Below are 16,048 nucleotides of genomic sequence, written 5' to 3'. Positions count from 1 at the left end.
AACATTCGACATCGTCTTTAAAAGCACAAAAGCTCACAACTTTAGCAAGAAAGTCAATAGAAATCACTCGATTGACCAAGCCATGTGGCACATCTCTACTTTCATTTTCGATCATCGCGGGAAATCTGATTTATATAAAGAAAGATACGAACTTGTTTTAGATCTAGATTAAACCATGCCATCATTTGTTTTGTTTAAAAACTGAATGAACTTTCAGAATTATTGCTTCTAGGCTATTTCAGCAAAGATCACTCTTCAAAAGGTTAAGTAAAGCAGCCAATCCAAGCAAAGTGATGAGCATGAAAAATATTTGAATTTGTACAATTTATGTTAAACTTAAGGTGTTTCTGTCTTCTTCTTTGCTGTTGATATTTAAGATTAATTAGTGTAGGTACCTGATTTCATTTAAGACTTATAATATACATGTATATTACATGAAAGATATCGATAATCCGAGCGTTAAACAACACGCACGCAATGCTACCGCTTTTGAGGTCTGAATCTCCCTCTTTTTCATCACAATAGGTTAACATGTATAAGCTTAAATTAGTGTCCTAAGTTTTGATTCAAATTTGTTTATGAAAGAATGCAGCTTGAAATTATTGAATTTATATGATTCATGAGAAATAACTAGAAAAATACATGATATAATGTCAACACCCACTGAAACACATGACCTCCATTCATGGATTTGAACCTGTGATGTAAGGATTGATTCATTAATCTGTCCACTGTGCCATGCTGGGATTTATATTATATATTTTAATTTTTAAGGTGAAGAAACTGCCATGAAGACTTAAGCGAACTGGCCAATGATCTTACACCAGAAAAATTGTTGGTTGAAAAAACTGTGCTTCACCGGATTTCATCCTGTTTGTGATGTGTCCCAGGAGGTGGATACTCAGGATGAAGCGGTGAATGCAGAAGGTAAATCATGATAGAGGAAAAGGGACTTTTTTTGTTAGTATTGAATTGAATTGACTTTGTGGAAATCCTATTTAGACAGAGTTATATATATATAAATATATATATAAGTCTATAAATTTTAATTACTATAATATTACCAAATTATAGGAATTCAGTTTAGGATTAGCTTATTAAAAAAAAATTGAAGAAATAACATTTTGCTCTAATCATAGATGGTTGAATTCAAAGATAACAGTATTATTTCTTAAGCATAACTTTGACTGGGCAAAATTAAAACAAGGCAAAATTGCTCACAAGTACAAAATGGGAAAAATAGCACAGGCCGAAATGACTTTTATATGTAGTACTTTTTACAAAAAAATGCAGCAAATACATGTGTTGTACATAATGCTTGCAAGCTTACATACATGTTAACTCTCCTGATTTAGGCGGGAGTTAAACCGCTTTTTCACTCCATCTCCCGCCTACCGATTTAATTCAGAAATCTACCGCTTTTCTACAAAGGCTGCGTCTAAAGTATTTTGGTTCGCTTGGGTATCCATTTTTGAAGCCACTCATAAAATCTCGCTAAGATATGGCGTGATTTGACTCGGAATCATACAAACGCTTTTTTGTACATAGATTTCAAGCACGGATTTGACAACAATATAAGACTACCAGTGATTACATTGGTTATGATAAATTAATCTATATCCCTCCCATGAAAAAGGAGACACAGCTTTTAAGGATTAGATGAAAACATTCGACATCGTCTTTAAAAGCACAAAAGCTCACAACTTTAGCAAGAAAGTCAATAGAAATCACTCGATTGACCAAGCCATGTGGCACATCTCTACTTTCATTTTCGATCATCGCGGGAAATCTGATTTATATAAAGAAAGATACGAACTTGTTTTAGATCTAGATTAAACCATGCCATCATTTGTTTTGTTTAAAAACTGAATGAACATTCAGAATTATTGCTTCTAGGCTATTTCAGCAAAGATCACTCTTCAAAAGGCTAAGTAAAGCAGCCAATCCAAGCAAAAGGATGAGCATGAAAAATATTTGAATTTGTACAATTTATATCAAACTTGAGGTGTTTCTGTCTTCTTCTTTGCTGTTGATATTTAAGATTAATTAGTGTAGGTACCTGATTTCATTTAAGGCTTATAATATACATGTATATTACATGAAAGATATCGATAATCCGAGCGTTAAACAACACGCACGCAATGCTACCGCTTTTGAGGTCTGAATCTCCCTCTTTTTCATCACAATAGGTTAACATGTATAAGCTTAAATTAGTGTCCTAAGTTTTGATTCAAATTTGTTTATGAAAGAATGCAGCTTGAAATTAAATTGTGATTATGAATGATTCAGAGAAATAACTAGATGTTGATATACATGATATAATGTCAACACCCACTGAAACACATGACCTCCATTCATAAGATCTCATGTGAAGGTCAGTTCTTCACGTCCAGCAGTGGATTTGAACCTGTGATGTAAGGATTGATTCATTACTCTAGAGCAGGAACTCTGTCCACTGTGCCATGCTGGGAACAGAATTAAAATGGAAGTGTATGATATATACATGTAAGAGCTTTATATTATATATTTTAATTTTTAAGGTGAAGAAACTGCCATCATTGAAGACTTAAGCGAACTGGCCAATGATCTTACACCAGAAAAATTGTTGGTTGAGAAAAACTGTGCTTCACCGGAGTCGATTCATCCTGTTTGTGATGTGTCCAAGGAGGTGGATACTCAGGATGAAGCGGTGAATGCAGAAGGTAAATCATGATAGAGGAAAAGGGACTTTTTTTTGTTAGTATTGAATTGAATTGACTTTGTGGAAATCCTATTTAGACAGAGTTATATATTTTAATATATATAAGTCTATAAATTTTAATTACTATAATAATAATACCAAATTATTAGAATTTAGTTTAGGATTAGCTTATTAAAAAAAATTAAAGAAATAACAAAGGGCTACATACATTTTGCTCTAATCATAGATGGTTGAATTCAAAGAAAACAGTATTATTTCTTAAGCATAACTTTGACTGGGCAAAATTAAAACAATTAGGGCAAAATTGTTCACAAGTGCAAAATGGGAAAAAAAGCACAGGCCGAAATAACTTGTATATGTAGTACTTTTTACAAAAAAGTGCAGCAACTACATGTGTTGTACATAATGGATTGCAAGCTTACATACATGTTAAATCTCCTGATTTAGGCGGGAGTCTACCGCTTTTTCACTCCATCTCCCGCCTACGGATTTAATTCAGAAATCTACCGCTTTTCTACAAAGGCTGCGTCTAAAGTATTTTGGTTCGCTTGGGTATCCATTTTTGAAGCCACTCTCATAAAATCTCGTGTGATTTGACTCCGAATCACACAAACGCTTTTTTGTACATAGATTTCAAGCACGGATTTGACAACAACATAAGACTACCAGTGATTACATTGGTTACGATAAATTAATCTATATCCCTCCCATGAAAAAGGAGACACAGCTTTTAAGGATTAGATGAAAACATTCGACATCGTCTTTAAAAGCACAGAAGCTCACAACTTTATCAAAAAAGTCAATAGAAATCACTCGATTGACCAACCCATGTGGCACATCTCCATTTTCGTTTTCGATCATCACGGGAAATCTGATTTATATAAAGAAAGATACAAACTTGTTTTAGATCTAGATTAAACCATGCTATCTTTTGTTTTTTTTAAAAACTGAATGAACATTCAGAATTATTGCTTCTAGGCTATTTCAGCAAAGATCACTCTTCAAAAGGCTAAGTAAAGCAGCCAATCCAAGCAAAAGGATGAGCATGAAAAATATTTGAATTTGTACAATTTATGTCAAACTTGAGGTGTTTCTGTCTTCTTCTTTGCTGTTGATATTTAAGATTAATTAGTGTAGGTACCTGATTTCATTTAAGGCTTATAATATACATGTATATTACATGAAAGATATCGATAATCCGAGCGTTAAACAACACGCACGCAATGCTACCGCTTTTGAGGTCTGAATCTCCCTCTTTTTCATCACAATAGGTTAACATGTATGAGCTTAAATTAGTGTCCTAAGTTTTGATTCAAATTTGTTTATGAAAGTATGCAGCTTGAAATTAAATTGTGATTATGAATGATTCAGAGAAATAACTAGATGTTGATATACATGATATAATGTCAACACCCACTGAAACACATGACCTCCATTCATAAGTTCTCATGTGAAGGTCAGTTCTTCACGTCCAGCAGTGGATTTGAACCTGTGATGTAAGGATTGATTCATTACTCTAGAGCAGGAACTCTGTCCACTGTGCCATGCTGGGAACAGAATTAAAATGGAAGTGTATGATATATACATGTAAGGGCTTTATATTATATATTTTAATTTAATTTTAAGGTGAAAAAAGTGCCATCATTGAAGACTTAAGCAAACTGGCCAATGATCTTACACCAGAAAAATTGTTGGTTGAGAAAAACTGTGCTTCACCGGAGTCGATTCATCCTGTTTGTGATGTGTCCAAGGAGGTGGATACTCAGGATGAAGCGGTGAATGCAGAAGGTAAATCATGATAGAGGAAAAGGGACTTTTTTTGTTAGTATTGAATTGAATTGACTTTGTGGAAATCTTATTTAGACAGAGTTATATATATATATATAAATATATATATATGTCTATAAATTTTAATTACTCTAATAATACCAAATAATAGGAATTCAGTTTAGGATTAGCTTATTAAAAAAAAAATTGAAGAAATAACATTTTGCTCTAATCATAGGTGGTTGAATTCAAAGATAACAGTATTAATTCTTACGCATAACTTTGACTGGGCAAAATTAAAACAAGGCAAAATTGCTCACAAGTACAAAATAGGAAAAATAGCACAGGCCGAAATGACTTTTATATGTAGTACTTTTTACAAAAAAATGCAGCAAATACTTGTGTTGTACATTATGGATTGCAAGCTTACATACATGTTAACTCTCCCGATTTAGGCAGGATTCTACCGCTTTTTCACTCCATCTCCCGCCTACCGATTTAATTCAGAAATCTACCGCTTTTCTACAAAGGCTGCGTCTAAAGTATTTTGGTTCGCTTGGGTATCCATTTTTGAAGCCACTCATAAAATCTTGCTAGATATGGCGTGATTTGACTCGGAATCATACAAACCTTTTTTGTACATAGATTTCAAGCACGGATTTGACAACAACATAAAACTATCAGTGATTACATTGGTTATGATAAATTAATCTATATCCCTCCCATGAAAAAGGAGACACAGCTTTTAAGGATTAGATGAAAACATTCGACATCGTCTTTAAAAGCACAAAAGCTCACAACTTTAGCAATAAAGTCAATAGAAATCACTCGATTGACCAACCCATGTGGCACATCTCTACTCTCGTTTTCGATCATCACGGGAAATCTGATTGATATAAAGAAAGATACGAACTTGTTTTGGATCTAGATTAAACCATGCCATCATTTGTTTTGTTTAAAAACTGAATGAACATTCAGAATTATTGCTTCTAGGCTATTTCAGCAAAGATCACTCTTCAAAAGGCTAAGTAAAGCAGCCAATCCAAGCAAAAGGATGAGCATGAAAAATATTTGAATTTGTACAATTTGTGTCAAACTTGAGGTGTTTCTGTCTTCTTCTTTGCTGTTGATATTTAAGATTAATTAGTGTAGGTACCTGATTTCATTTAAGGCTTATAATATACATGTTTATTACATGAAAGATATCGATAATCCGAGCGTTTACGTAATAACTCTGAAAATGACTTCAGAACAAGAATGTTTAGTATATTTACAATAAAAATGACGTAATAAAAGACACAATTTGATCAAATTAAAATTTTCAAGACAACATTTGCTCATTACTCGAACGCAAGTTAACGGACGCAAATGCCAGTTGGTGGAATGTTTTCATAGACTACAATCTATCATATGGTATTTTATTTTGGAGATCTTCTTGTTCTGAAATGGTTTTAGCGAGTGTCAAAATTAGCATAGTTTTATCGAATCTCGCTCAAACTTTTGTGTAAATTAAAGAGACCTAAATGTGAGAAAGGGACAAACTTGAAAATCAAAGAAAAATAGGCGATCGTGTTACAAACTTAGATACTGTAGCATAAATTCGTCAGGCGTTTTTACCAGATTTGTGGGATCGATGAAGGCTCAAGAGAAGTTAAGTTTAGTGTGCCCAATTTTTTGTTCCCCGCTTTCGCCAAAGCGAGGGGACATTAAATCTCATTCGTCTGTCCGTCAGTCTGTCAGTCTGTCCGTCACAAAAACTTTAACCTTGCGCATAACTTTTGATTTAGTGGAGCTATGACTTTCATATTTCACATGTGTATTCCTTGTGATAAGACCTTTCTTTGGGTACATTGTACCACCAAATTTGACCTTTTGACCTTGACCTTCGAGTTTGACCCCCTTTTACACAAAAATTTCAAACTTTTTCTTTGGCCATAACTTTTAAAATAGTAGATACTAGGACTTTCATATTTCAAATATATATTATTTGTGGCAAGACCTTTTATTGGATAACAACAACCTTGACCTTTTAACCTTGATATTGGAGATTTACGTACTTATGAAAAAACTTTAACCTTCACCATAACTTTTGATCAGTGAGGATTAAGGCTTTCGTACTTCACATATGTAATCCTTGTAAGAAGACCTTTCATTGGATACCAACAACTTTTTCCCTTTGACCTTGACCCTGGAGTTTTAACTACTTTTAAAAAACCTTAACTGTGGTTACAACTTTTTAACAGTAGATACTAGGTCTTTTATATTTCACATATGTATTTCTTGTGGCGAGACATTTCATTGGATACCAACAACCTTGACCCTTTGACCTTGACCTTGGAGATTTACATACTCATGAAGAAACTTTAATCTTGACCATAACTTTTGAACAGTGAGGGCTAGGCTTTCGTACTTCACATTTGTAATCCTTTTGAGAAGACCTTTCATTGGATATCAACAACTTTTACCCTTTGACCTTTACATTGGATTTTAAACTACTTTTTAAAAAAAACTTTAATTTTGATCATAACTTTTGAACGGTAGGCACTTGGACTTTCATATTTCATATATGTATTCTTTGTGGTAACTCCTTTCATTGGATATCAACAACTTATACCTTTTGACCTTGATCTTAAAGATTTATGTACTTACGAAAAAAATTTAACCTTTACCATAACTCTTGTACAGTAAGGGTTAGGGCTTTCATACTTCACGTATGTAATCCTTGTGAGAAAACCTTTCATTGGATATCCACTACTTTGACTCTTAGATCTCAACCTTGGAGTTGACGTACTTTTAAAAATCTTTTTACTTTGGCTATAACTTTTTAACAGTCAGGATGAGGGTTTTCACCCTTCAAAAAAATCAACTGCAGTGTTACTTTTTAAATAAATGACATATAATAGGATGTTTATATTATGCACAATATGTCATAAAAAATAACACCTCACCCATAAAGACTCCGAAAGTGGGGGATCACAATTCTTTGAATTTGCTTGTTTTTGTAAAATCCAAAATGGTGGCGGCGCAGTTGTAACCCCGCCGTACCTCCACATATTCGAAAATTATAATGCATAGAAAATAAATAAGACTTTACATGTCTGAGTAACTTATATTCATTTTTGGGATTCAAAAGTCAAAAGCAGTAGTGAGTTTTGGGGTGCCGAAGTTGAATTTATATGAAAAAATACGCACAGAACCCAGTCGGGGACAAGATTTAGCACAGTTTATTCGTAAACAGCAAGAGTCCTGTTACTCAAAATATATTTGATGAAAACTGCATTAAAATACTTCAGTTTAATACAGAACATGTTTTATTTCAAACAATGGAGAGCTATATAAAAGACCGAAAAGTCAGCTGTATCATGTAAATAAAAATCTTAAATGAATGTCTATGATAGCAAAACCATGCTCGTAAACAAACCATACAATGAATAATGGAATTGCTGATAAACAATATCATAATACTACTCTACCTCTTATCAAATGTGGATAAAAACGCGACTTTTCAGTATGCTTAACATTCAATATTCTGACGTCATTTTCGGAATTATTACGTCATAAAAATTATAAAGTGACGTCACAATATGTGTATATTTTTCTGATCTTTCTAATGGTATCAAACTCAATAATTTCCGTAAAACGTTTAATCTTTTATTAAACAGTTGCCAGAACTTTTGAAATGCCCCTCGTAAATGTGGAGTTGAAGGCCACAGCAAGTGTTTTCTTCTTATCACATAAAAGATCTTGCATAAATTCTGCTTCATATGAATATAAAAATAAGTCTGCTAATAATGGAGCGCAATTTGTGCCCATGGGAATTCCAATAGATTTTTGGAATACCTGGTCTCCAAAAACCACATAGATATTGTCAATCAGAAACTCAAGCATCTTCTTGATGTCAACTTCAGAGTACTTATGTGTGCAATCAGAATCTGTTTTAACAAAATAATTTTTCAAATGACCAATGACGAGGTAAGTAAACTTACAAGTTCCATTTTCGTTGAAGAAGCAGCTGTCAATGATATCAAAAAGCCTGGATTTTAATTTGTCGTGGGGGATTGTTGTGTATAAAGTTGAAAAGTCGTAAGTTTTTATGCTGTTGATTTTTGTAAAGTCTTGTGATTTTAAATTGTCCAAAAGTTCTTTAGAATTTAGTATCCACATCTGATTTACACCACTTCTTGAATATATAGTTGTACAGTACTCTTGAAGTTTTTCCATCACTACTGTTAATATTTTAGTGAGAAGTAACGAAAGAGGCTTGGTTGAACATTAACTGGAACCTGCAATGTATCTTTGTTTGTAAGGATTCTTATGAAGTTTCAGAATCCAATATATATAAGGTAGTTCAAATTCATTTTGGCTCTGTGGAATATTAAAAGTATTCAAAACTGACAGGTGATTTTGAAGAATTTCTTCCTTAGAAAGAGAAGTATATGTATAAGTAGGATTACCACTTGTAGAATTAAATCCAAGTTCTTCTAGAATGCAATTTTTATAATGAGCCTTACAAACGAAGACAATGTTGTTACCTGCTTTGTCGGCAGGAACCAGTACGTACTGATCGTGTAATCTATCTAATTCTTTTTTCACTTCTGGTTTATTGAATACAGAAGGATAGATGGTTTTCATTTTGCCCCTCAATCTTTTAATACATGACTTTAACATGGATCTAATACATTTAATCCATTCTGACAAGGTGTCAATGTCTTCTTTTTCATATCTAGCCCATCGTCTGGCGTAATTTTCAACAGAATCCATAATATAATTATGAAATTCCGACGCCAGTTGAAGAATTGGGGTTCCCTTTATTTAGGACCTTTTAAAATAAGTGATCTTAGGTCCTCATAACGAACTATTTTTACGTCACCTGTAATAACGTGTCCAGCAGGACTATAGTTATAGGGCGAAGAAGAACATGAACATGAAAGGGGATTATTTTTCAGATAGTCAAAATCCAGGCCATGTAATGTGTTTTTGTAATTGAAAAGTTTGGAAGCAATGGTCGATGTACTTTTGTAGGAAATACAAGGCATAGTCTTTAACTTGAAATATAGTGGAATACAAGACTGGACCCTTTTGTGATTAAGAATATTACTTATATTAATCGCATCAATTCCTTTATTGGCATATTGAAGTTTAAGGAAAAGACGGATATAAGACTATAAGTCTATAAATTTTAATTATTATAATAATACCAAATTATAAGAATTCAGTTTAGGATTAGCTTATTAAAAAAAATTGAAGAAATAACAGAGGGCTACATACATTTTGCTCTAATCATAGATGGTTGAATTCAAAGAAAACAGTATTACATGTATTTCTTAAGCATAACTTTGACTGGGCAAAATTAAAACAAGGCAAAATTGTTCACAAGTACAAAATGGGAAAAATAGCACAGGCCAAAATAACTTTGTGTATGTAGTTCTTTTTACAAAAAAGTGCAGCAAATACATGTGTTGTACATTATGGATTGCAAGCTTATATCAGTGTCCTAAGTTTTGATTCAAATTTGTTAATGAAAGAATGCAGCTTGAAATTAAATTGTGATTATGAATGATTCAGAGAAATAACTAGATGTTGATATACATGATATAATGTCAACACCCACTGAAACACATGACCTCCATTCATAAGATCTCATGTGAAGGTCAGTTCTTCACGTCCAGCAGTGGATTTGAACCTGTGATGTAAGGATTGATTCATTACTCTAGAGCAGGAACTCTGTCCACTGTGCCATGCTGGGAACAGAATTAAAATGTAAGTGTATGATATATACATGTAAGGGCTTTATATTATATATTTTAATTTTAAGGTGAAAAAAGTTCCATCATTGAAGACTTAAGCGAACTGGCCAATGATCTTACACCAGAAAAATTGTTGGTTGAGAAAAACTGTGCTTCACCGGAGTCGATTCATCCTGTTTGTGATGTGTCCAAGGAGGTGGATACTCAGGATGAAGCGGTGAATGCAGAAGGTATGCACCAAATTATCACATTTTTTCGAAATACAGGTAAACTTCTGAATTTCAACATCAGATATGTCGACGTCTGTCTGCCGTCCCGGCATTATTTACTATATGTAAATGAATTGCAAAAACTCTGATATGTCGACCTTGGTAATGTGGACTACCCCACTTATCTCGACATATACTCACAGTCCCAAGAGCAAAATTTACCTGGTATATGTTGACATCGGGACAATTTTCTGTTCTACTTAAACTAACTGTTTGTCAGCTGTTCGTTTATCACACATGGATGACTCCATGTATCTCTACGCTGTGAGAAATTCACACCTACACACGCATGTTTTGACCAATATTGCACTGTATAAATGTGTTTGTAGAGGAATCCTAAGCCCCGTTGGCGTCTCTAAGACGTTAATTGTTAAATGTTAAGCTTGGGAAATATCATTTATGAATTTCTCAATTTTCCGTAAATACAAAACATTTTAATTCATTTATGTCAAAATCTGACAAAACTTTTAACATTTTGTTAAAAAAAAGTAGCTAAATATTAATGAACAATATACACGTTGTAATCACTTTAACTTATAAATTAAGGTAAAAATGCATTCAATAGGAAACAATCAAATCTACAACATGCAGAACTATTGCATCAGCCGTAATATAAATGCATGCGTAACATTATTTAGTTTATTTTATGCACAATTCTAATAAAATTTTGGTTTGAAAATGAAATGAAAATAATGATGAATGCGGACCCAAATGGGCATAATTATACGCAGTATTTTTTTTCCGTTTCACATAAGTCGACTTTGTACCGTTCCAGTTTGGAGTTTATAGAGCACATTTTGTATCCTGTCTTGATAGAGCTAGTTGCACACAGATCGAATGCTGGATGGAAAGATGTTTTTAGTAAAATAAGAATATTTTGATAAAAAAGAAAGCATTTCATAAATTATATTTGCGAATAACTTCTTAGATTTTCTAATAAAGAGAGAAGGATATTAGCTGATCGAAACAAATGAGCTACAGTCTATTGAGGACATGTAGGTAGTTACACCTCTGTTCAATTTAGGTCTATGGTTTTTATGCAGTAAAATTTATAAGGACGTCGAGTCTCAACTCTGATATCTCGACACCTCGGATATCTAAATGTTTTCTGATTGTCCTGTCGATGTCAGATAACGAAGTTTACCTGTATTTTTAGGTCACCTGAGTAAACTCAGGTGACCTATTGCTATCCGTTTTCGTCTGTCGTCGTGCGTCGTGCGTCGTTCGTCGTGTGTTAACATTTGAACATTTTCAGCTTCTTCTCTGCAACCCCTCAACCAATTCTAACCAAATTTGGCACAAAGCATCTATGGGTGAAGGGGAACAAAAATTATGATTTTCATGATCCCTGCCCCCCTGGGGCCTGAGGGGTGGGGCCAAAACCACTAAAATTAATGCAATCTTTAAAAATCTTCTTCTTTACTCCTGGACATCAAGCAATCAAACTGTTTGCATGATTGTAATCAGCATTGAGTCCTCTACCAAAATTGTGAAATTTATGGCCCTGGGGTCAGGGGTTCTAGAGCTAGGGCGGGGCTAAATAAGTATATAGTGAATTCCTTGAAAATCTTCTTCTCTGCTCCTAGGTATTATATAAACTAGCTAAGTTCATAGTTATGATGAGCAAGTGTGCCTCAACCAAAATTGTGAATTTAATGGCCCTATCATCAAGAGTTCTGGTGTTGGGGGGGGGGGCTCTATTGATTATATAGTGAAATTACATGATTTTTTTGAAAATATTGTTCTCTGCTCCTAGGTATTAAATAAACTAACTAAGTGCATAGTTATGATGAGCATTAGTGTCTCTACAAAAATTGTGAATTTTGTGGCCCCAGGGGTTAGGGGTTCTTGTGTTAGGGTGGGGCTCTATTGATAATATAGTAAAAAAACATTTAATTTTTAAAAATTTTCTTCTCTGTGTCTGGGTATGAAGCAGACAAACTACCTATATAGATATGATGAGCAAGGGCCCTAATCTTGCAGAATTGTGAATTTAAAGGCCCCAGGGTCAGGGGTGGGGGGGGGGCTCTACTTATATACTGGAAATGAATTGTTTGAAATCTGGTCCTTTGTATTTATAAAACATTTATTTACTTTTTGATAGGCAATTTTAAGGGTGCCTTTTAAAAAATTGTGCAACCTAGGGTCAGGGGTTTATGTCAGAGTGTTAGGGGCACTACTGATTATTGATGAATATTACTGATTAATTGGAGTGCATTTTTGTTCCCCTACCCTGCATATGGGTATTCAGTAACCAAGCTAAGCAACTGCTAAGTTTTTTTGTTATGATGATCAATGGTGCTCTTTCGAAATTGTAAATGCCATATAGCATCTGGCTTAAAACATGTTATTGAATCAAATTCAATACACTGTAACAGGAAAGTTGTTGCATAATGCTCAGGTGACCTATAAGGCCCGTGGGCCTCTTGTTTTGTATTTCTGCCATAGAGATTCTTTTTCAGTCAAGTAGATGAAAGTTATTGTAAAAAGTCACCAAATTGTGAAATTTCAAAATAGTTGACCATTTAGGTTGCTCTTGGAATTAACTGCAGAGTCTATTTATTCAATGTCCAATGCCTCTAGAATTGCCATGATTACTGCATCAACATTTGACCTTTACATTTCTTTTGATCTTGACCTCACTTTACCTAAATTGATGTCAAACTTTAATATGCTGAAACATACTGATGTAAGCAATTAAACTTCAACAATTTTGACCTTGACCTTTCATTTGACCATGACCTCACTTTTATCAAATTGTGTTTGAGTCAGTTAAAAGAAATTATTCAAGATATTTTTATCAAACGTCATATGTTGATGCAAATTGATGAGAGATATTCAACTGCATCAACATTATGTTCAATTTCAATTGGATTGGAATGTTAAAAGACATTTTGTTATATGTTCTTTTTTTTAAGATGGAAACAGCATTGATTTTATCAAATGTGGTAGCTGCAAAGGAATTTTCAGCAGCATCAATCTTTTTTTGGAACACAAAAAGAATTTATGTGGTTTAAATGGAAATCAATGCTTGGTGAGTATGAATACAAGTAATGAAATTTGCCGTTATTTTCTCATATTTTTATTTTTAAAAGTATTATATGTGACTAATATGACTTTATGACTTATTCTTTTTAAAACATTTAATCCAATTATTTCAGACACTGAGAGGTTTAGATCATCAAATCTTGTAAATTGATGCATCTTTGGACCTTAAAACATATTTGTGAAATAGTAGGTCACTGTGACCTACTTTTTCAATTTTGCAGGCATTTGTTTTCGAATTGTTAAAAAGGCATATTTTGATTACCTTCAAACCTAGGATGATCAAACTTGGTCAGCAGATGTATCTTGTGAAAAATGTCAATCAAAATATAGGTCACAATGACCTAGAATCATCAAACTTTGTGAGTTGATGCATCTTAGAATTTTAGAGAATGTTGATCAAAAAGTAGGTCATTGTGACCTACTTTTGAATATCTCAGGTACTTTTGGGCTTAGATTCATCAAACTTTGTCAGTTATTGACTTAGAATCTTCAATCTTTGTTTATTAGAACATCTTGAGTCCTCAGAAAATTTCAATCTTGATATAGGTAAATGTGATGTACTTTTGGTTTTTTATAGCTTTATTACTAAAAATATTTTCAGTCCTAATTGACTAAGAATCAAACTTTGCCAGTTGATGCAACTTGGGTCTTAGGATACCTAAGGTTAGAGGCTTCAAATAGAAGTGATAGATTGTACAATTTATCTGAAGAGCCATTCAAGGCCCTTGGGCCTCTTGTTTGAATTTACTGAAAATACCCGTAAAATAGGTACGCAAACACCTTTGATTTTAACTGAACTGAGAACTGAAGTGAGTTTTTAAGATCAATTCATGTACTTTGTCTGTCCTTTTGTCCATTTTGCACTTGTTTAGCTGTCCAGCTTTCCATCCATCTAAAATTGTTTTAAGAACTTCAAGCTTATGTGATACCCTTTGCATCCCAGGCTAAAGTTTGGTACAGTTTACTTTTTAAGAGCACCTATGCTCTACATTAGTAAGAGATTCTAATGTCTTTCATTATACCTGCCAATGTTTAAGATTCTGCAATTTCAGCTAAGAAATGACTAGATTTTTGAAATAGGTTAATGTGAGATTTGCCATATCAATTAGATGAGCTTCTAAATCTTTGATAACCTATGTTTACAGACTGAGGAGAAAGCAGATTTGGTTGCTGTCATGGGAAACTTCCATCAGTCATCCCCAGAAATATTTAAACATGAAGCAGCTGGTACTCAGTGTACAAGCAATTGCCTCACAGCTATTGTAGCTGGATACCTTAAAAACGTTGATAGCTGGGAATCAGAATTCATAGACCAAATTTTAGAAGGGGGTGATAAAGTTCACCTCAGTGTTCTCCAAAAGAAGCATTGGCCATTCCAAAGACAAGAGTCAAGACTAGACATTGATGAATTGCCTGAAAAAATTGAGTGTCAGATTGGCAATCATGAAGTAGTTGCAAGTGTAGGAGTCCATGAGCCTTTGTTTGGAATGTCTTCATACATTGATACATTAGTTTCATCTGCAATCATTGACAAGCCCAATCAAAGTTTTATATTACGAATGTTTGACGTTTGTATTGCAATACTTCCAAGGAATTATCGTCAGTATTCCATATTTGATCCACATTCAAGGAATACTGATGGCTTTGTTGATGCCAATGGATCTGCAGGGCTGTTTCATTTCAAAAGTCTTGCAGAAACTGTGAAATACCTTAAACTTGTAGCAGCAGGGAAAAGTGGTCAGATTGATCTTTACCCTATATCGGTAAAATTGCTAAGGTCTGGGGCAAATGAAGAAATCTTCAGGGAGGAAATTTGCCACAGCAGTGACAATGATGAAGCACCAGAAAGTCTTGAAGATTTAGAACAGAGCAAGACAAATCTAGGTAAAGCCACATTTTATATATACTGTACACATCTTGAATTCACAAAATTCGTTTTTACCAAAGAACGAGTGCATGCACTTAATTAAGTATGTCTTTTGGATCCTTTTGGCTACCCATTTTAAGCTTAACATTACAATATATTGCTTATTCATTTTATTATCTATGATTAATATGCAAGTATATGCTTTTGATGTTTATTTATTGAATTCTTTGTCATACATATTTCTATAATTATACAGACAATGTAATGTGAAAAGAACATGTAAAAACCTTAAATTTGGTAAATTTGAATGGAACCACTTTCGAATATAAGGTATCCGCAAATAGGAAACATATGAATTGCATAATTGTGGAATGTAATCTTTAGCACATACATATTATTTCGCACTGTGAATTGAAATGGAGAAGAGAGAAAGATCATGTTTATTTTATGGTGCACAATTACCGTATATACTCGCCTATAAGTCGGTATTTTGGGAGTTAAATATTATTCTAAAAGTCTATGTCCGACTCATAGGCGAGTCATAAAGAGATAGGTATTCTTATGGTGGCTAAAAGGTAGTATCTTATTTGCATTTCCGACAATTATCAAAGGCAATGTCTGGATATATAAGATAACTTATGTATTCTTA

At 33.5% G+C, this 16,048-nt stretch overlaps 1 protein-coding gene across 1 annotated transcript in view; it reads left to right on the top strand.

The window, feature by feature from the left end:
- Nucleotides 1–16,048, top strand: part of LOC134275332 (uncharacterized) — a 92,192-nt gene that overhangs the window by 51,017 nt on the left and 25,127 nt on the right. Inside the window, exons 9-12 of the mRNA XM_062757609.1 lie at nucleotides 4,328–4,489; nucleotides 10,284–10,445; nucleotides 13,403–13,518; nucleotides 14,678–15,416. Of these exons, the coding sequence (XP_062613593.1) occupies nucleotides 4,328–4,489; nucleotides 10,284–10,445; nucleotides 13,403–13,518; nucleotides 14,678–15,416 (1,179 nt within the window). The remainder of the gene's footprint in view (nucleotides 1–4,327; nucleotides 4,490–10,283; nucleotides 10,446–13,402; nucleotides 13,519–14,677; nucleotides 15,417–16,048) is intronic.

This window comes from Saccostrea cucullata, unplaced genomic scaffold (genome assembly GCF_032062105.1).
Source record: "Saccostrea cucullata isolate Sc308-1 unplaced genomic scaffold, CSIRO_AGI_Scuc_v1 ctg660, whole genome shotgun sequence".
NCBI classification, from domain to species: Eukaryota; Metazoa; Mollusca; class Bivalvia; order Ostreida; family Ostreidae; genus Saccostrea; species Saccostrea cuccullata.
The sequence above is the reverse complement of the archived record's forward strand: the minus strand, read 5'-3'. Positions and strand labels throughout refer to the sequence as shown.